General features: G+C 42.9%; 1 protein-coding gene across 1 annotated transcript; it reads right to left on the bottom strand.

Moving 5' to 3' along the window:
* Nucleotides 1–900: 900 nt before the first annotated feature.
* LOC135263480 (REST corepressor 2-like) lies at nucleotides 901–11,464 on the bottom strand. The gene is made up of 13 exons (XM_064351561.1): nucleotides 10,859–11,464; nucleotides 8,992–9,118; nucleotides 8,299–8,355; nucleotides 7,710–7,790; nucleotides 7,517–7,569; nucleotides 6,223–6,384; nucleotides 5,532–5,656; nucleotides 5,192–5,258; nucleotides 4,560–4,799; nucleotides 3,447–3,524; nucleotides 3,146–3,203; nucleotides 2,772–3,019; nucleotides 901–2,385 (listed from the first exon to the last, which is right to left on the bottom strand). Exons 2-13 carry the CDS (start codon nucleotides 9,110–9,112, stop codon nucleotides 2,011–2,013), a joined length of 1,665 nt encoding a protein of 554 aa, XP_064207631.1. The 5' UTR covers nucleotides 9,113–9,118; nucleotides 10,859–11,464; the 3' UTR covers nucleotides 901–2,010.
* Nucleotides 11,465–14,405: the final 2,941 nt, after the last annotated feature.

Here is a 14,405-nt window from a genome sequence, read left to right as displayed (position 1 = left end):
AAATTGATTCGGTAACGGCAGAGACCTATTGAAGCTGCGCTGTTCCAGTCTGTGAGGTCTGGTGAAATGCACTCCTGGACGGAAGGCTGGCCCGCGGTGACTGTGATTGGATGGAGTGGACTGTAGAGAGAGTAAGGCTGTCAGCACCCCCGTTTCCGACCATGCCTGTGAGAGCGGAGCTGCAGTCATCTTTGCTGTACATTCAAGTTGCATTTCCTTCAGGGTACACACTATGGATGCATGATTCGACTCTCTCCCGTGCACCAGTCTGAGCCAAATTACTTCACCCTTAAAAATACTTTGAACATCTTTAGGGATGGTTAAAAGTGTAAAAATGTGAATAAAAAATTGTAAATTTTAAACTTAGAGTAACCAAGAGATTGCTATGGAGCAAGGTGTGTGGTGTTGACCCTAGTACAAGTTAGCCACCTGTGCACATCTTTAATCTTGCAGATGATTGTTACGAAGCTGCTGGGAATTTCTACTGGGCTCAATTTCTCATTGTAATTTACATGTTGGTGCATTGCCAGGGGTCAAACTCAAAATTAATTTTTTTCCATTATTTGTGAGAAGATACATTCACCCATTATAAAATAAATGACATCAATGACAAAGCTGGTTGTGTTTAGTCAGAAAACAAAATGAATGATACAAAATGAAGCAACTCCGATCTAGCGTCAACTATACAGCAGGGCTTCAGCTCTGGGTCTAAAAGCAGCGGGCCTGTTTTCATAAAGCACTGAGTAGAAGCGCTCATCCAAGATCCGTTTGGCCTTTTAGCCTATGATGGATATGGACAGAAGAAACCTGATTCCAGATCAGCACTCCTACTGTCCATAAGCACACAAAATACTGTAATCTATACACACGCTTAAAAAAAAAAAAAACAGAACCATTGAATTTTTTAAAAAATCACATCAATTTTTATTAAATTCCAAAACATTCCAAAGAAATACATAAAAAGAACAAATGCAAACATTCACAGGGGAGGGGAATTTCTTGTTCTATTTTTTTTCCTAGTGCCAGTGTTTGCTTTTGCAGTTTTCAGTGCCTGCATGTTTAAACATGTCAAAAACTGTCAAGTATTTTACTGTTTTAGTGCTTAATCCTACTCTAAACTACAAGTAAAAAAAAGCAGCTATTCTGTGTTTTCCTCAGTAACCTGCTAAATCAATGGCTCCTCTGTGCTTGACTAAATGGGTTACCTTTTCCCCCCAACTTTGGGTCAGACAGATGGCCGTCTAAAAAGACGAGCACACCGTCTCTCCACATAACTCTGCTTGCCTACCTGCATTCCCACAACTGGAACAGTCCCAGTGTTGCCATGGAGACCAGCAGGGGGCTGAACACATCAAGGAGCTATGCTGTCAAGGTAGTCCAATCCAAACACTTCCCTGCATACAGCAGCTGCTTGTATGCAAACAGTGAAGACTGTGGGAGAGGGTTCACCGAAGGTCGCATTTTGAATTTTCAGTCATGTGTTGTCCCGAAAGCTAAATGCTTGGCCAGTCGTTGAAGTGAATGCTTCACTGTGGTTGGTGTATCATGAGGCAGCGTGTGTGGCTGTGCCAGGAGAAAGACCTGGATGGGTTAAGTTAACTTGGTTATTTCAGTTTCCTGCCCATACGTACGTTCTGTTCAGAAGAGTCAGTGGCTCAGTGACTATGACAGGGGATCTGCAACTTAGGCTGTGGAGAGCCGCAGGGTCTGCTCATTTATGCTGTTACTTGGCACTTGATCCATTGTGCAACCAATTATGCAGTTAAACTCACATCAGCATCAGTCTGAATCTGTTGCTGATTTTACGGTAAAAACAAAGATCAGCAGACCCTACAGCTCTCCAGGACCAGGGCTGCACAGTCCTCCACTTACTAGTGGGAGGAGAAAATGGCATCAGTAGTATTCTGTCTCTGAGACTTCCCTCTCTCACACCCTACTATTCTCTCACATCTGCAAAATCTGTGTGTGTGTGTGTGCACGCCCTCTACAGCCCTTGGTTGCCGAAGATCCTTAGTGAGAATGGGGTTGTTCCACTTTCAGTCCCACTAGGGAAGGTGGCAGCTGACCTGAGGAAGAGGAGGACAGCGACGAGGAGCCGGAAGTGGAATTGGAGCCGAGTGAGTTTCGGAGCCCCTGGTGGCGGGAGGACGCGACTGCGGGGCGGATCAGCGGTGGGGGTGGGTGATTGTGAGGGGTGCGGGTCTGGATTGGGCGAGTTTGCAGGGGCGGGGGCTGTCGGTGCAGGCTAGGAGGGGCCAGAGGAGGAGTGGGGCGGAGCAGAGGTGGGGGCTGGGACAGAGAAGGGGGCCCCTGGTTTGCACCGAAGTTACTGACGTTATTAGCAGTGGGAGGAGATGTGGCCTCGGTCTCTACTGTCATCTGCTCCTGAAGGAATGAAAAACGGGGATAAGAAGGTGGTTACAAACAGGACAGGAATTATTTTTTACACAATTTTAGCGATGAATGAATCCATCCATGCCAAACACCTTTCTGTATCTACAGTATAAAATGCGTCCTGGAGGGAGTTTTGTAGTTATGGTTTTAAATTACTGTGAATTATTATTACCGCTAGATATTATTTAAAACTTTCTTGACTTAATTGATGTGACATTACAGCATAAAAAACCACAAGCTTCAGTTACAATGGAGCCACATTGCAAAATGAAACTTCACACACAAGCTGTGACATTTTCCTTTTTACAACATCTGTTCCAGCACTCCCTCCTCTACCTCATCTTACACCACCCCTTCCCTCCTCCCTCCATCCTCACCTCTTCATCTTCTGCGCTGCCGTTTCCCCCTGGCACCCCTCTTCCTCTGGCCCCGGCCAGATCCTTGATGTCCTCAGGGTTCCCAGCATGCCCTTGGAGCACTTCCTGTTCTGCCTGCCACTCCTGCAGCACTTCGTCCAGGTTGAAGCGCCGCCGGTAGCTGACGAAGAACGAGCTCACTTGCGGGATGGTTTTGTTGCCGATCACCTCGGCAATGGCCGCCAGATCTTTACCGTAGCGCCTGATGGCTAGGGGGAGGAGGGATGGACAAAGTGGGTGGAGTTGAGAGAGAAGGGAGGCGGAGTTAAATGTTGTTAAATCACCGCGTTTGGATCTTCTACATTTCTGTTAAATGACAGTTGTAGGCATCTTACCCTGTACAGCCAGAAGCTGCTCCTCAGTAGTCCAGCGGGAGTTGATCTTGGGAGCAGGCTGAGAGAGAGATAATGAGAAGATGGAGAGTGAGGGCAGGAGGATCAGTCCATTGTCTATAATTCAGTGTCAGTGTTATATCAGTGTTTCCAGTCAGTGAGTCTGGTTTCAGTGTGTCAATGACTCAGTGTGCAGTCTCACTGCAGTTATGTCTTAGTGTTATATCAGCTGAAAGACTGGTGTCAGTGCTGTATCTGTGCTGTCTGACTAAATCAGTGTCTCTGCTGCATCAATGTGCTGTACCTCAGTGGGGCGCAGGGTTTCTATCCCTCCCTCCAGGTCACGCTTCAGACTGCTGTTCGTCTGCTTGATGCTCTGAACCTGCAACCCAAGAGACAGAAGGCCACTCGTGCAACAGCTCTGAATTTGGATTTGTGAAATCACCATGGAAACTAACTCATGATTGATTGATCGGGTCATTTCAACTTAAAGTCCATCCACAAGAAACTCAGGTTTCAAACAGGAGATTCAGCTCCTGCTCTGGATGCTATGGCACAGTCCAGGAAGTGCGGTGTCCATCCATGCAGAGACCAACCCCAACCCAGCTTATGATGTTCGGATGCCAGAACGTTCCCACAAATGGAGCATCGCGTTAGTTCTGGCAGGCCACGAGAGTCAAGCTGCTCTGGCCGAATCAGCTGATGCACAGCTGAGTGATGTTCACCTATCACAGTACATTCACTTAACAGGGCGGTCTACTTAAACAGCCTCCCTCTACTCATTCGGCTGCTCGTCCTGCCTGCAAGCTTGCTGCACGTTGCTTTGTAAATCCCCTCCACCACCCCAGCTTCATCTCTATGTGTTAAGAATTTGTATTGCTCCATCCCTATGTGTTAAAAAAAATTAGCATTGCTGCTGGATCTGTTCTGTGTTTACCCCTCGAGGGGGGTTTGGCTGCTGGCCTCCCGGCCTTATCCACGCGGGCTGCGTGGTTGGTGGGAGAGCTCCCAGGACAGAGCCATACCGCCAAACATAACTGTATTGCCTTTATTGTTAATAAAGATCTTACTTTGATGACAGTGGTCCTGACAGAATATTAAAAATGGTAGGATAAACACTTCTATGTACTTTTGTAATGCTTTTCCACCATTTCACATCAACCAGCAGAGATGGCGCTGGACTGCAATGTTCCCCAGTATTACAAACATTTTGTGTTAGCTGGGACAAGCTCTAGGTTTAGACTGTAACGTTCCCTAACATTCCAAAAACGCTGGACAATGTTTCCATTGGATCATCATTATTATAACACTGTCTCACAGCCTAATGATGATACAGCTGGAATGTTCCCCGATGTTCTTGAAGCATTTCTGGTAGGCTGGGAAGATGTGGGGATGCACAGAGAGAGAGTGTGCACACCTGTCTCTTAAGCGACACCAGCTGTGTATCCAGCTGTTTCAGAGACACTGCCCCTGTGTCCGGGCTGGCAGAAAGCGAGGTGAGGTCCTCCTGGATGAGGTGCATGCCCTTTGGGGGGCGCCGTCGAGCTCGGAGAGGGTGATGTCTGTACTGCGACCCAAGGCTTTCCTTCCGGACTGGGCCCGGCCTCCCAGAACTGGCCTTCTCTCCTCCTCTTGCGCTTACAGTCTGTTTCTGAGTCTGAGAGAGGGACAGAGAGAGGAGAGTGAGAACATGAATGTTGAATAATAATAGTTACAAACAATATGTCCAACAAAACATTGTGTTTCTGTATAGTTCAGTCCATAATAGTTGTGGAAATGGAAGCATGACTGAACACACACACTCAGTAAGTGTGGGTACACATTTGCCACAAATGAAGTAATTGCCAGGAAACACTGCTCAGTAATGCAAGGATTAAGTCTGACTTCATAAATATTGAATAATTTCCAAATGGTTAGACATGATGCATCCCTGAAAGTACTGAATATGGAGGAGGAAGGGTAAGGGAGAGTGGGGCTTTGACTGTGGTTCAGTACACAATGACTGAGTCCATGATACAGCAGTGTTGGTTCAGAGTATGAAAAGTTCACCTCTTTCTTAGCTTCTATCTCAAAGTCGCTGTCGCTGCCTCCATCCCCTTCCTCTGCGTCCTCATTGCTGAGAGGGAAAAGAACAGGGAAGGGTAACCTCTCCAGCTCAGGAGCTCAGCATAATACAGCTTTCCTTATATATTTCTACTCTCAGGGGTGATAAAAACTCAGACAAACTCACACACACTCTCTCTCTCTCAAACAGTCACACAGGCACACACATATATACACACACCCCTACACAGTCGCTCATACACACTGAGACACTCATACACACGCACTCGCATACACAGGCGCATACACACACACACACTCACACACATGTTCCTCCCTCTCTAACCTGTCGTCCTTCTCCCTCTTGTTCAGCAATCGTCGGGCCTGTCGGTCCATGACGCTGGTGCGCATTCTAGTTTTTTTCCAGGAGTAGTAGTACTTCACCAGACTGGAGATCAGCTTATCAGGCAACTAGGAAACATGAAATGCACTTACAGATAACAATTTATTATCTGGCTAGCTGTAGTCCTTCACACAAACTTTACAAACCTCTTTCCTTTTTAAGTAACACCTGTAACAATAGCACCAGTAAAGGGGACAAACAGTGCTACAATCAAATGTTGGGATTAATATTAGCACCATAGATAAATTTACATGCATCATTTACGTTTGCACAAGGTTTTTGTGCTATATGAACATGGTCACTATATTCTGGTTCATGGAATGAGTTTTCTACTGATGCTGTCAACAGATACAAAGTACAGTATGGGCAGATATCCAATTCAATTCAATGCATGATGGGAGATGAAGTCACTTCCAATGACAAGTAATCATGAAAATCAGGAAATTCTAAATGTCTCTGGGGGCCACTGCACATTCTCTCATGCTATCAGCCACTCTTAATGTTTGTGCTTATGGCATACCGAAGTCCCCTGCTGAAACACTTAGGGTCTGAGATCAGCATTTCCTAATTAATCAAGAATATTTTTAAAAAATCAGGAAACACACCACTGAGTGTAAATGACAGTTTTAATTACCATCTGCTGTATGCGGTGGAAGCTCTTGCCATGGAAGCTAAAGGCCTGCTCAAACAGCACCTTGTCCTCCACTGTCCACTCCTCGGGTGAGGGCGTGAAGTTGGCCAGGTCGGCCAGAGACTTCTCCACGTCATGCTTATGCCAAAGGAGCATGCCGAGAGCCTGCAAGGGGTGGAGGGTGACAGGGAGTTGCGGTTAAGGTGTCACAGATGGCTGCTGGGTGGCTCACTCGGTTAAGGCACCGCTCTGAGTTGCGAGGGTGAGCCCTGCGGTCTTGGATTGAATCCAGGCCGTGCCTGCGTTCACTGCGGCTAGTAGCTCCATAGGGAGACCCGCAACTGGGAGATTGCATCACCCAGGGTAGCGAGGGTTCACTTGGTTAGGAGTCTACGTGTCATCGTTATCTTGCGACCCACGCAGGACTGAATGTTAAAGCAACCGGCTGGTGACACCATGGCTTTCAGAGGAGAACTGTGGATCTCTACACTGTCCCGAATCAGCAGCGGGGTTTGTGCGTGAATGCGACTGTGGCTGCAGCTAATTGGATCTGTGCCACTGGGTGCCAAATTGATTTGTAAAAAGAAAGTTGAAAAAGATTTCAAGGCTGTAACAATTTACAGGAACCATGACAACTCATAGCCTGTCTCATGAGTTCTTTTCACTTCCCTTAAGTGAGAAAAGCAAGCCACTGTGTATGTAGCAATGCAAGAAAGGTTAATGGGAAAATGAGAAAAAGGGGTAAATGCCATACGATAGTCCATCTCTACATAAGGAAGGCTGCAGAGTTCCTTCTGTAATCCATACTGAGAAACAGCACTAAAGAACACTGTATGTAATTGGTAGAAAGCTTTACACGTCAACTAAAGCTATGGCCTGTTGCGAAGGGCACTGTGTGATTTTAATGAGCGATTCCTCTCGCAGTACAGACATGTCACAGCACACGACAGTGTGGCAGTTGTCAATCTTCACAACAAAGACTATACCTACAGAAATTCAATATATTGCAATATATTGAAAATATATGTAATTTCTGGAAATCAGATCATTATTTCTCAGCAATGTATACAGCATATCACCTATAACATAACATGTCATTACGTTCCAAGGAGAATTTATTATTTTCTTCAGAAAGTAAATTGTGAATAATTCACTGTTAGAGTTGATTATCGCACACATTATATGGTAATTATTTCATATGGCAAGAGGTTGAGAGGCATTATTTTATAATGAACATAATTTCAGATTTGCATACTACTAATATAATACTGGTGTTTCAGACAGTAAATAAGTGTACCTGTTCCATATTGTATCCATGTTTCTCTTTTGCCATCAGAATGTATTCATCCACTGGAAGAAACAAGGGGTGATAACACCATCATCCACATTTCCCACACTGATCAAATCGGTGAGCAGCAATGTATCACTGATCATCAGTAATGATGTCAAAGGAATCTCCATTTAGAAAGGAGAAGAGGAGCATTTCTTACATTCTGCATCGGTCACCAGCTGGTTGGGCGACCAGACCAGCATGCCTCTGTGATCCTTCTCAGCATATCGAGCTGGGCTGTCTGCAAATACCCAGAGACACCAGTTCAGACTCCGCACAGAGGCATGCACTCACAGATCTTCCACATCTGCAGTGTGAGTCTCTCTTTCCATCACCCTCCCTCCCCCCACTCTTTCTCCCCCATCTCCCTGTCTGTCTGTGTCTGTCTGTCTGTCTGTCTGTCTCTCTCTCTCTCTCTCACACACACACACACACACACACACACACCCACTCACGTGCATGTGGGTCTGTAGGTGTCCTGCAGACAAAGGTACCACAGAATTTCTATGTAATTAATTTTTTTTTTACAGGAACGACAGACCTGTGATGCAAGATTGTTAGATATGCCCTTACCTTCCCCGCTATTCCCTTCTGCAGTTCCTCCCCATTCAAATGCTTCTCCCGCTCTATTCCTACCCCTCTGATCCCCTAGTCTTTCCACCACTCCATTATCCGTCCATCTGTTCATTTCCTACCACCCTCCCCTCCATTCCTCCTCCCTTCCCTTCTCCGCTCTCCTGCTTCCATACCAGGTTTATATTCAGGTATCTGGGCTTGGTAGTCTCCCCCAACTCGAATCATACTGTCTGTGGAAAGAAAAGAAAAAAGGAGGCTGAAAAAACATCCCATAATACCAACAAAAGTGGAACCAGAGTGGAAGATGGAAATGAACAGAAAAGCTATATGTTAGAGGGGTTGACAGATTACATATGTTATGTAACCACTCTGGTGAGGCTCCCCAATTAAAAAAATATGAAAAACGTTAACAAGTTGAAGGCAGTCTTTAGTAGCCATGTAGAATGGCAGTATAGTATAAAAATAAAAAAGCACTATACTCCAGCAGATTAATCAATCAATCAATCAATCAATCAAATTTTATTTGTATAGCATATTTTACAGCAGTTGTCACAATACGCTTTACAGACAACCCTGGCCTAAACCCCCACAGGAGCAAGCCTAAGGCAACAGTGGCAAGGAAAAACTCTCTGTGGTAGATGGGAAGGCAGCATTGTGTGTAGTATAGAAACACTGTAGTTTAGTGTAGTGTGGATAACCTGGCATAAAGCAGAGGGTTAATCACCCTTCAATAAATGTCCAATTAAGAAGAATATACAGCTTGTTACCATTGATAGGTCTCAATTACGGATGGAACAAACACAAGCAAGCACAGTTGGTCATCAGGACTGAGTCTGGGAAATACTGGTGTAAACATGACGTTGTACCGTGTGCATGTTCCTCATCACTGCTCTCCTCCTCTGAATGCTGGCTACTGCCGTTGGTGACAGTTTTGGCTCTGCTGCGGGACAGCACGCCAGAACCGGAACGTTCCATTACTGACGGCATGGTTCCCTACAACACAGTCACCTGGGTTAACACACACACACACACACACACACCTGTTCCAAAAGACTTGGCACCTTGACAACACACTCGTACATATAAAAAAATAGCCTATTCTCACCCAGTGACTTATGGCAGGCAATACCTACAGAAGAGCTTACACTACAAAAGTAACCTCCTTAAGCAGTAAGCACATCAACTGACATTCATTCATGGGCTATTGGAGAAAACACCTGGAGAAAAAACTAACCCCAGTGAAAATTTTACAGAAAGCAAATTTTTTCACCCTTTACTTTCTCTTTGTCCAATAACATTTTCATTCCTCCTAGTGGTCATAATAAATGTCACCAATTACACTGTAAAAATTGTAATTTAAATTAAGCACATCATATAAAGTGCACCCTTGAAGGATCTATAAACCTTGGGGCAACAGAGAAACACAGAAGCTATTTCAAGAAAATACTGTAACACAATACATCAAAACTTCTGGATATTATTTCTTGTTCAAAGACCACTTACTAGACGGTTTGTCTTTTCAGGCGTTTCAATTATATTTGCAACTCCTCGTTTTGAACTTAGTTTTGATTTGAGGGAACTCGGTTAGTACGTGACCTGACCTCTGACGTCTTCCCAAAGTTAACCCCACACATAAAAAGATACGCATCATACTTAAATTTTACTTTTATTTTATTTTAGCCCTCGCCCACAGCAAGCTATTTTACGATATATTCAGATTTTTTTGTAAGTTGACAGAAATTGATTAGTAGGCTGTTTAGAAAAACACATGGACTGGTTTAATATTCATTTTGATGAATGATTACAGAACTAGCAAGCTACCGCTATCCTTTGTTAGATATCCGTTGTTGAACAGCTGCACAACGTAGCCTTCTGTGTTTATTCTTTCCAGAAGTGAATCCCAAGTTAGGGTTGAATATGGTAACTATATTGCTTTTCTTAAAATAACAGCAATTGAATTAGGAATGGTGTCAATACTTATTTCAGCACATCCAAAGGGAAACGTCTCAACTTCTGAGTTCCACGACTTAACAAAGGAGTTAGGAGAAAGCGAAGTTGAAAGAATGAACTAACCAATGATGACTGCGTCATTAAACGCAAACACACAGTATCTCGTGGAAGACTAACACGTTTTTAAAATTTAGGGAAATTTGGTCTCAATTTTATCTGCTGCATAATTCAAGTGTAGACTATTCCATTTTGACTGAGACCATAACTACTGTAGCAAGCAAACAGACACTATTGCCTACTTTTGTGTCTTGTTGTGGAGAATATATTTAATGGAAATTCTAACTCGGTTCTAAATAATTTTATATGCTGAAATAATGTTAAACATGTCCCAAGTAAGGATATGAGCAACTTATGTAGCTGGCCAAATACGATTAAGCCGACGACTTGCCAGCCAGTAATGTTTTGGTGGATGTTTCCCCCTAAAGTTTCCATGGGTTCTACACATTATGTAAGGAAACTGAACATAAAATTCATTCTCTTGTCTACTGAGCACTTGTCCATCGGTTTAGCCATATTATAATATCTTTTTTTAGAAGAGCAGTTTTTCCAATGAAATATTTTCCAAGTCTATCCTTTTGATCATTCTTTTGTCTTTTTCGTTTACCATTCCTCTTTCCATCGTACTCCCTGCCATTGTTTTTTTAAGAGAACAAATTCACGGGGACCAACAATCCAACGTGGGTCTGTGCAGGCGTGCCAAAACCAAACGATGAAAAAAGTCACCTTTTTCTATCCTCCCTCCAGTCTCCGGATGGCAGCCTGTTGTGATAAGTTTGAATCCTTTGTTTTTAAGCTTTAAGTTCTTCTGTTCCTATTCGCGTTGGCCACGCTAGCTAGGCTAGCTTCACCTAGCCTATTTAAAACAACATATTCCCATCTAGTTATTCTTGTCCGATATAAAACTTGGCTCTGTCGGTAGTCAAAACATGTCCCCGTAGCGCAGAAAAAGCATGCACACTTAAATGCACAACAGTTTCATTTCAACTACCTTTCACACTACTCTTATACCCGCACAATGAAATCTCTAGCATAAAGCGTGCGTAAAGGGATGACTGTGCCGGGAGCCTCAGCACTCGCTTTCAAACCGTTTATTGTGAGCTTGCCGCCTGCTCAACTTCGTTGCCAAAAAGTAGTTCTCTTCAATTGCACAATAGATTTGCCAGACATTATGCACTATCTACGTTTACGGATTCTGGCTTTGAGCAACTTTTATCTATCGTTCTATTTACTGTGAATATATTGCATGGTAACAGCAAATTATCTATTAAATTACATTTGAGTAATAATAATTATGCGAGTTCATATAGCGATTTTGCACCTCGTACTTTTAAACGAAACGGGAAGGTACATTTTTTCAATGCCTTTACATATTGTAATCCAATTAAGTTAACCAGTCAGACCCTTTTCAAATTAACCGGCCCGGCGGTCGGAGCTACTTCCCTCCGCAAACGCGAAAGGATAAGGCAGCTGACGAGCCGTGTGATGAGGTCGGTCGACCTGCCCTGATCCTGATGTGACTATGCGAGTAGAGAGCAAACGAGGGGACAACTGTAATCGTGAAAGATCTTCAATAGCACACTCAATTTGCAAAACAGACGGTAATTAGCACTGAAATATTATCTACTGAATTTAAGAATAGGTAATAGGTTAGATGTTGGTCTGTGAATCGATTTCAATTTCAAATGTTGAAAACAGCATTCTGTTTGTATTCTTATTTCTCACATTATGGAAAAATGAATAGGCCTAACTAGAAATAATGTGTATGAAATTAATCCTTTAACACAAGTTACATGTATTTCCATTAAAGTGGATTTCTATAACAGTGCATAGTAGGGTTAGTTTATCTAGACTGGGGACATGTCCACCGTTCACACTCACAAGAATACTGCTGTCAGGACTGTAAAATCTCAAATGCGTATACACAGACATATATTTCCACCTCTGTGAAGCTTCAACCAGTCACTTTTTCAACCTTTTCTGGTGTCACATTTACCATATAATGTTCTCATTGGCTACTTCATTTTTAAATTATCATGGTTCCCTTGCTACAAAATCCCGTTCCCTCCCTCCTCCATTATCTCTGTCTCTCATGCTCTCTTTCTCCCCTGCTCTCTTGCATTTCCTTGTCCTCTAACATCCATCACCCCTTCCTGCCCTTGTCTCCTCTCTCCCTCTTCTCCTCTAACCCCCTCTGTATGTGCTGTTTTAGCTGTGATCACCCTGCCCCTTCTTCTCTCATGCCTGGGCTATATATTATTGAATCAAGCGTCAACCCTCTACTAATCTCTTCAGGAAAGCAATAAATCATTTCATACTGGTGAATAATTATTTACCAGAAGATTGTATGTATCTGTGTGTGTTGGTGTGTGCATGTATGTGACTGTGTGTGTGTGTGTGTGTGTGTGTGTGTATGCAACTGAAGAAAAAGGCAATATTTTTACAAGCTCTATTCTTGTTTCTCTCTGTTATGTTTCCATTAACAGATCTACCTTGTACATTATACACAGTGGAGTCTTCAGGCATCTGAAAGTTTACAGTCATGGCTTTGGGAATGCAGCTAGCTGCTCCTTATCCTTATGAGAACTCCCTGCCCTCCTTCCACATGTCGCCACTTCGTTGTAAGACATATGACCTGCAGACAAAGAGGTGGGGCGGGGCTGCTGGGGGCCATCTGTCCCTGAGACAGAGGTGTGGTTGGGGGGGGGGGGGATGGGTGGTATTTGAAAGTTGGTGAGTGAATATTGTTTAAAAAAAGGACACACAACTACTGCACAGATACATAGGTACTGAAGTATACAGCTTTCACATATACACATGATGATCCTAGTGTATTGATGTTTTCTGTGTGATTTACAAACAAATCCAGGCCCTATGGATGTTTTTTTTTTTTTTTTTTACCGTTCTCTAGATTTCTTTTAAATTGATTTTCTAATGTGTATTATTGATTTATTATGATTTTTATGATTATACGCTAAATATTTCCATTCAGTAATGATATTTGGTGACTGATATCATGTTTATGATTTTGATGATTAGTTGAGAAAGAAATATGCATTTACAATAGCTATTCACTGCTTCCCTCTTCTAAAAAATTAGTTCATAGGAAATGTCCATGCATGGGTGCTGGCTGTGAGGCTGATCAAGTCTGACAAACTGGTCATTTGTTAGGCTTGGTCATATATACATATATATATATTATATTATAATAATATATATATATATATTTATATATATATATATATATATATATATATATATCTTATATGTCTTTGCACATACAAATAGGATCTCACCATGGGTATTATTTCTGATTGGATGATATGGTGGGTTTTACTGAACAATACAGAAAGTATATATATATATTTGTGTGTGTGTGTGTGTGTGCGCGTGTATATAAATATAAATGTATAAATAAGCATCAGTAATTTCAGATCTAGGGGTAGCACAGTGGTGCAGTGGGTATGCATCTCACAGCAAGAAGGTCCTGGGCTCAAATCCCAGCTTGGGCCTTTCAAAGACATACATGTAGGTCAATTGTAGACCCTAAACTGCCCATAGGTATAAGTGTGTGAGTGAATGGTGAGGGAATGGTGTGTGTGCCCTGTGATATATTGGCAACCTGTCCAGGGTGTATTCCTGCCTCTCACCTAATGCACGCTGGGATAGGCTCCACAACCCCATGACCCTGGATGGACTTTCTGATCTCACCGTCTTTGGGTGACAGCCACCAATAACCACTACAGTTTCTAATGGTCCCACTGGTATCAGAATTATCTATACATATAAAATATTCTTCACTCAGAACTTTGTCAGCGCATCAATGATATTGCTGACCTTTTGTTAAATACTTAGATGACAGTAATCATTTCTGAATACTATTGCTACTATTCCAAAATTGACGACCTCATCAATTGTATTAAATATATAGATGAATATAGAAATATATACAGACAGACAGACCAACCGACAGACAAATAGATAGATAGATAGATAGATAGATAGACACAAACACACATACAGACAGTTCAGCTAAAAAAATCAGTTGGCCAGCTGGTCTCCCATATTCTACATGCAGAATCCATCTTGGCCATTGGTAGGCATCAGAGAGCAGAAATTTCAACGTGGGAGTTAATTCAATTTCTCTGTGAAATGTAGCAGAAACTACAGCCTTCAGTATTCAAAATCCAAAAATGTCAAGCAACTATTACTCAATCAATGTGAATTTGGCACAACCCATTCATTGCTCAAATTGAAGGAACACAACCGGTTA

Source organism: Anguilla rostrata, chromosome 9 (assembly GCF_018555375.3).
Source record: "Anguilla rostrata isolate EN2019 chromosome 9, ASM1855537v3, whole genome shotgun sequence".
NCBI lineage: Eukaryota > Metazoa > Chordata > Actinopteri > Anguilliformes > Anguillidae > Anguilla > Anguilla rostrata.
The sequence above is the reverse complement of the archived record's forward strand: the minus strand, read 5'-3'. Positions and strand labels throughout refer to the sequence as shown.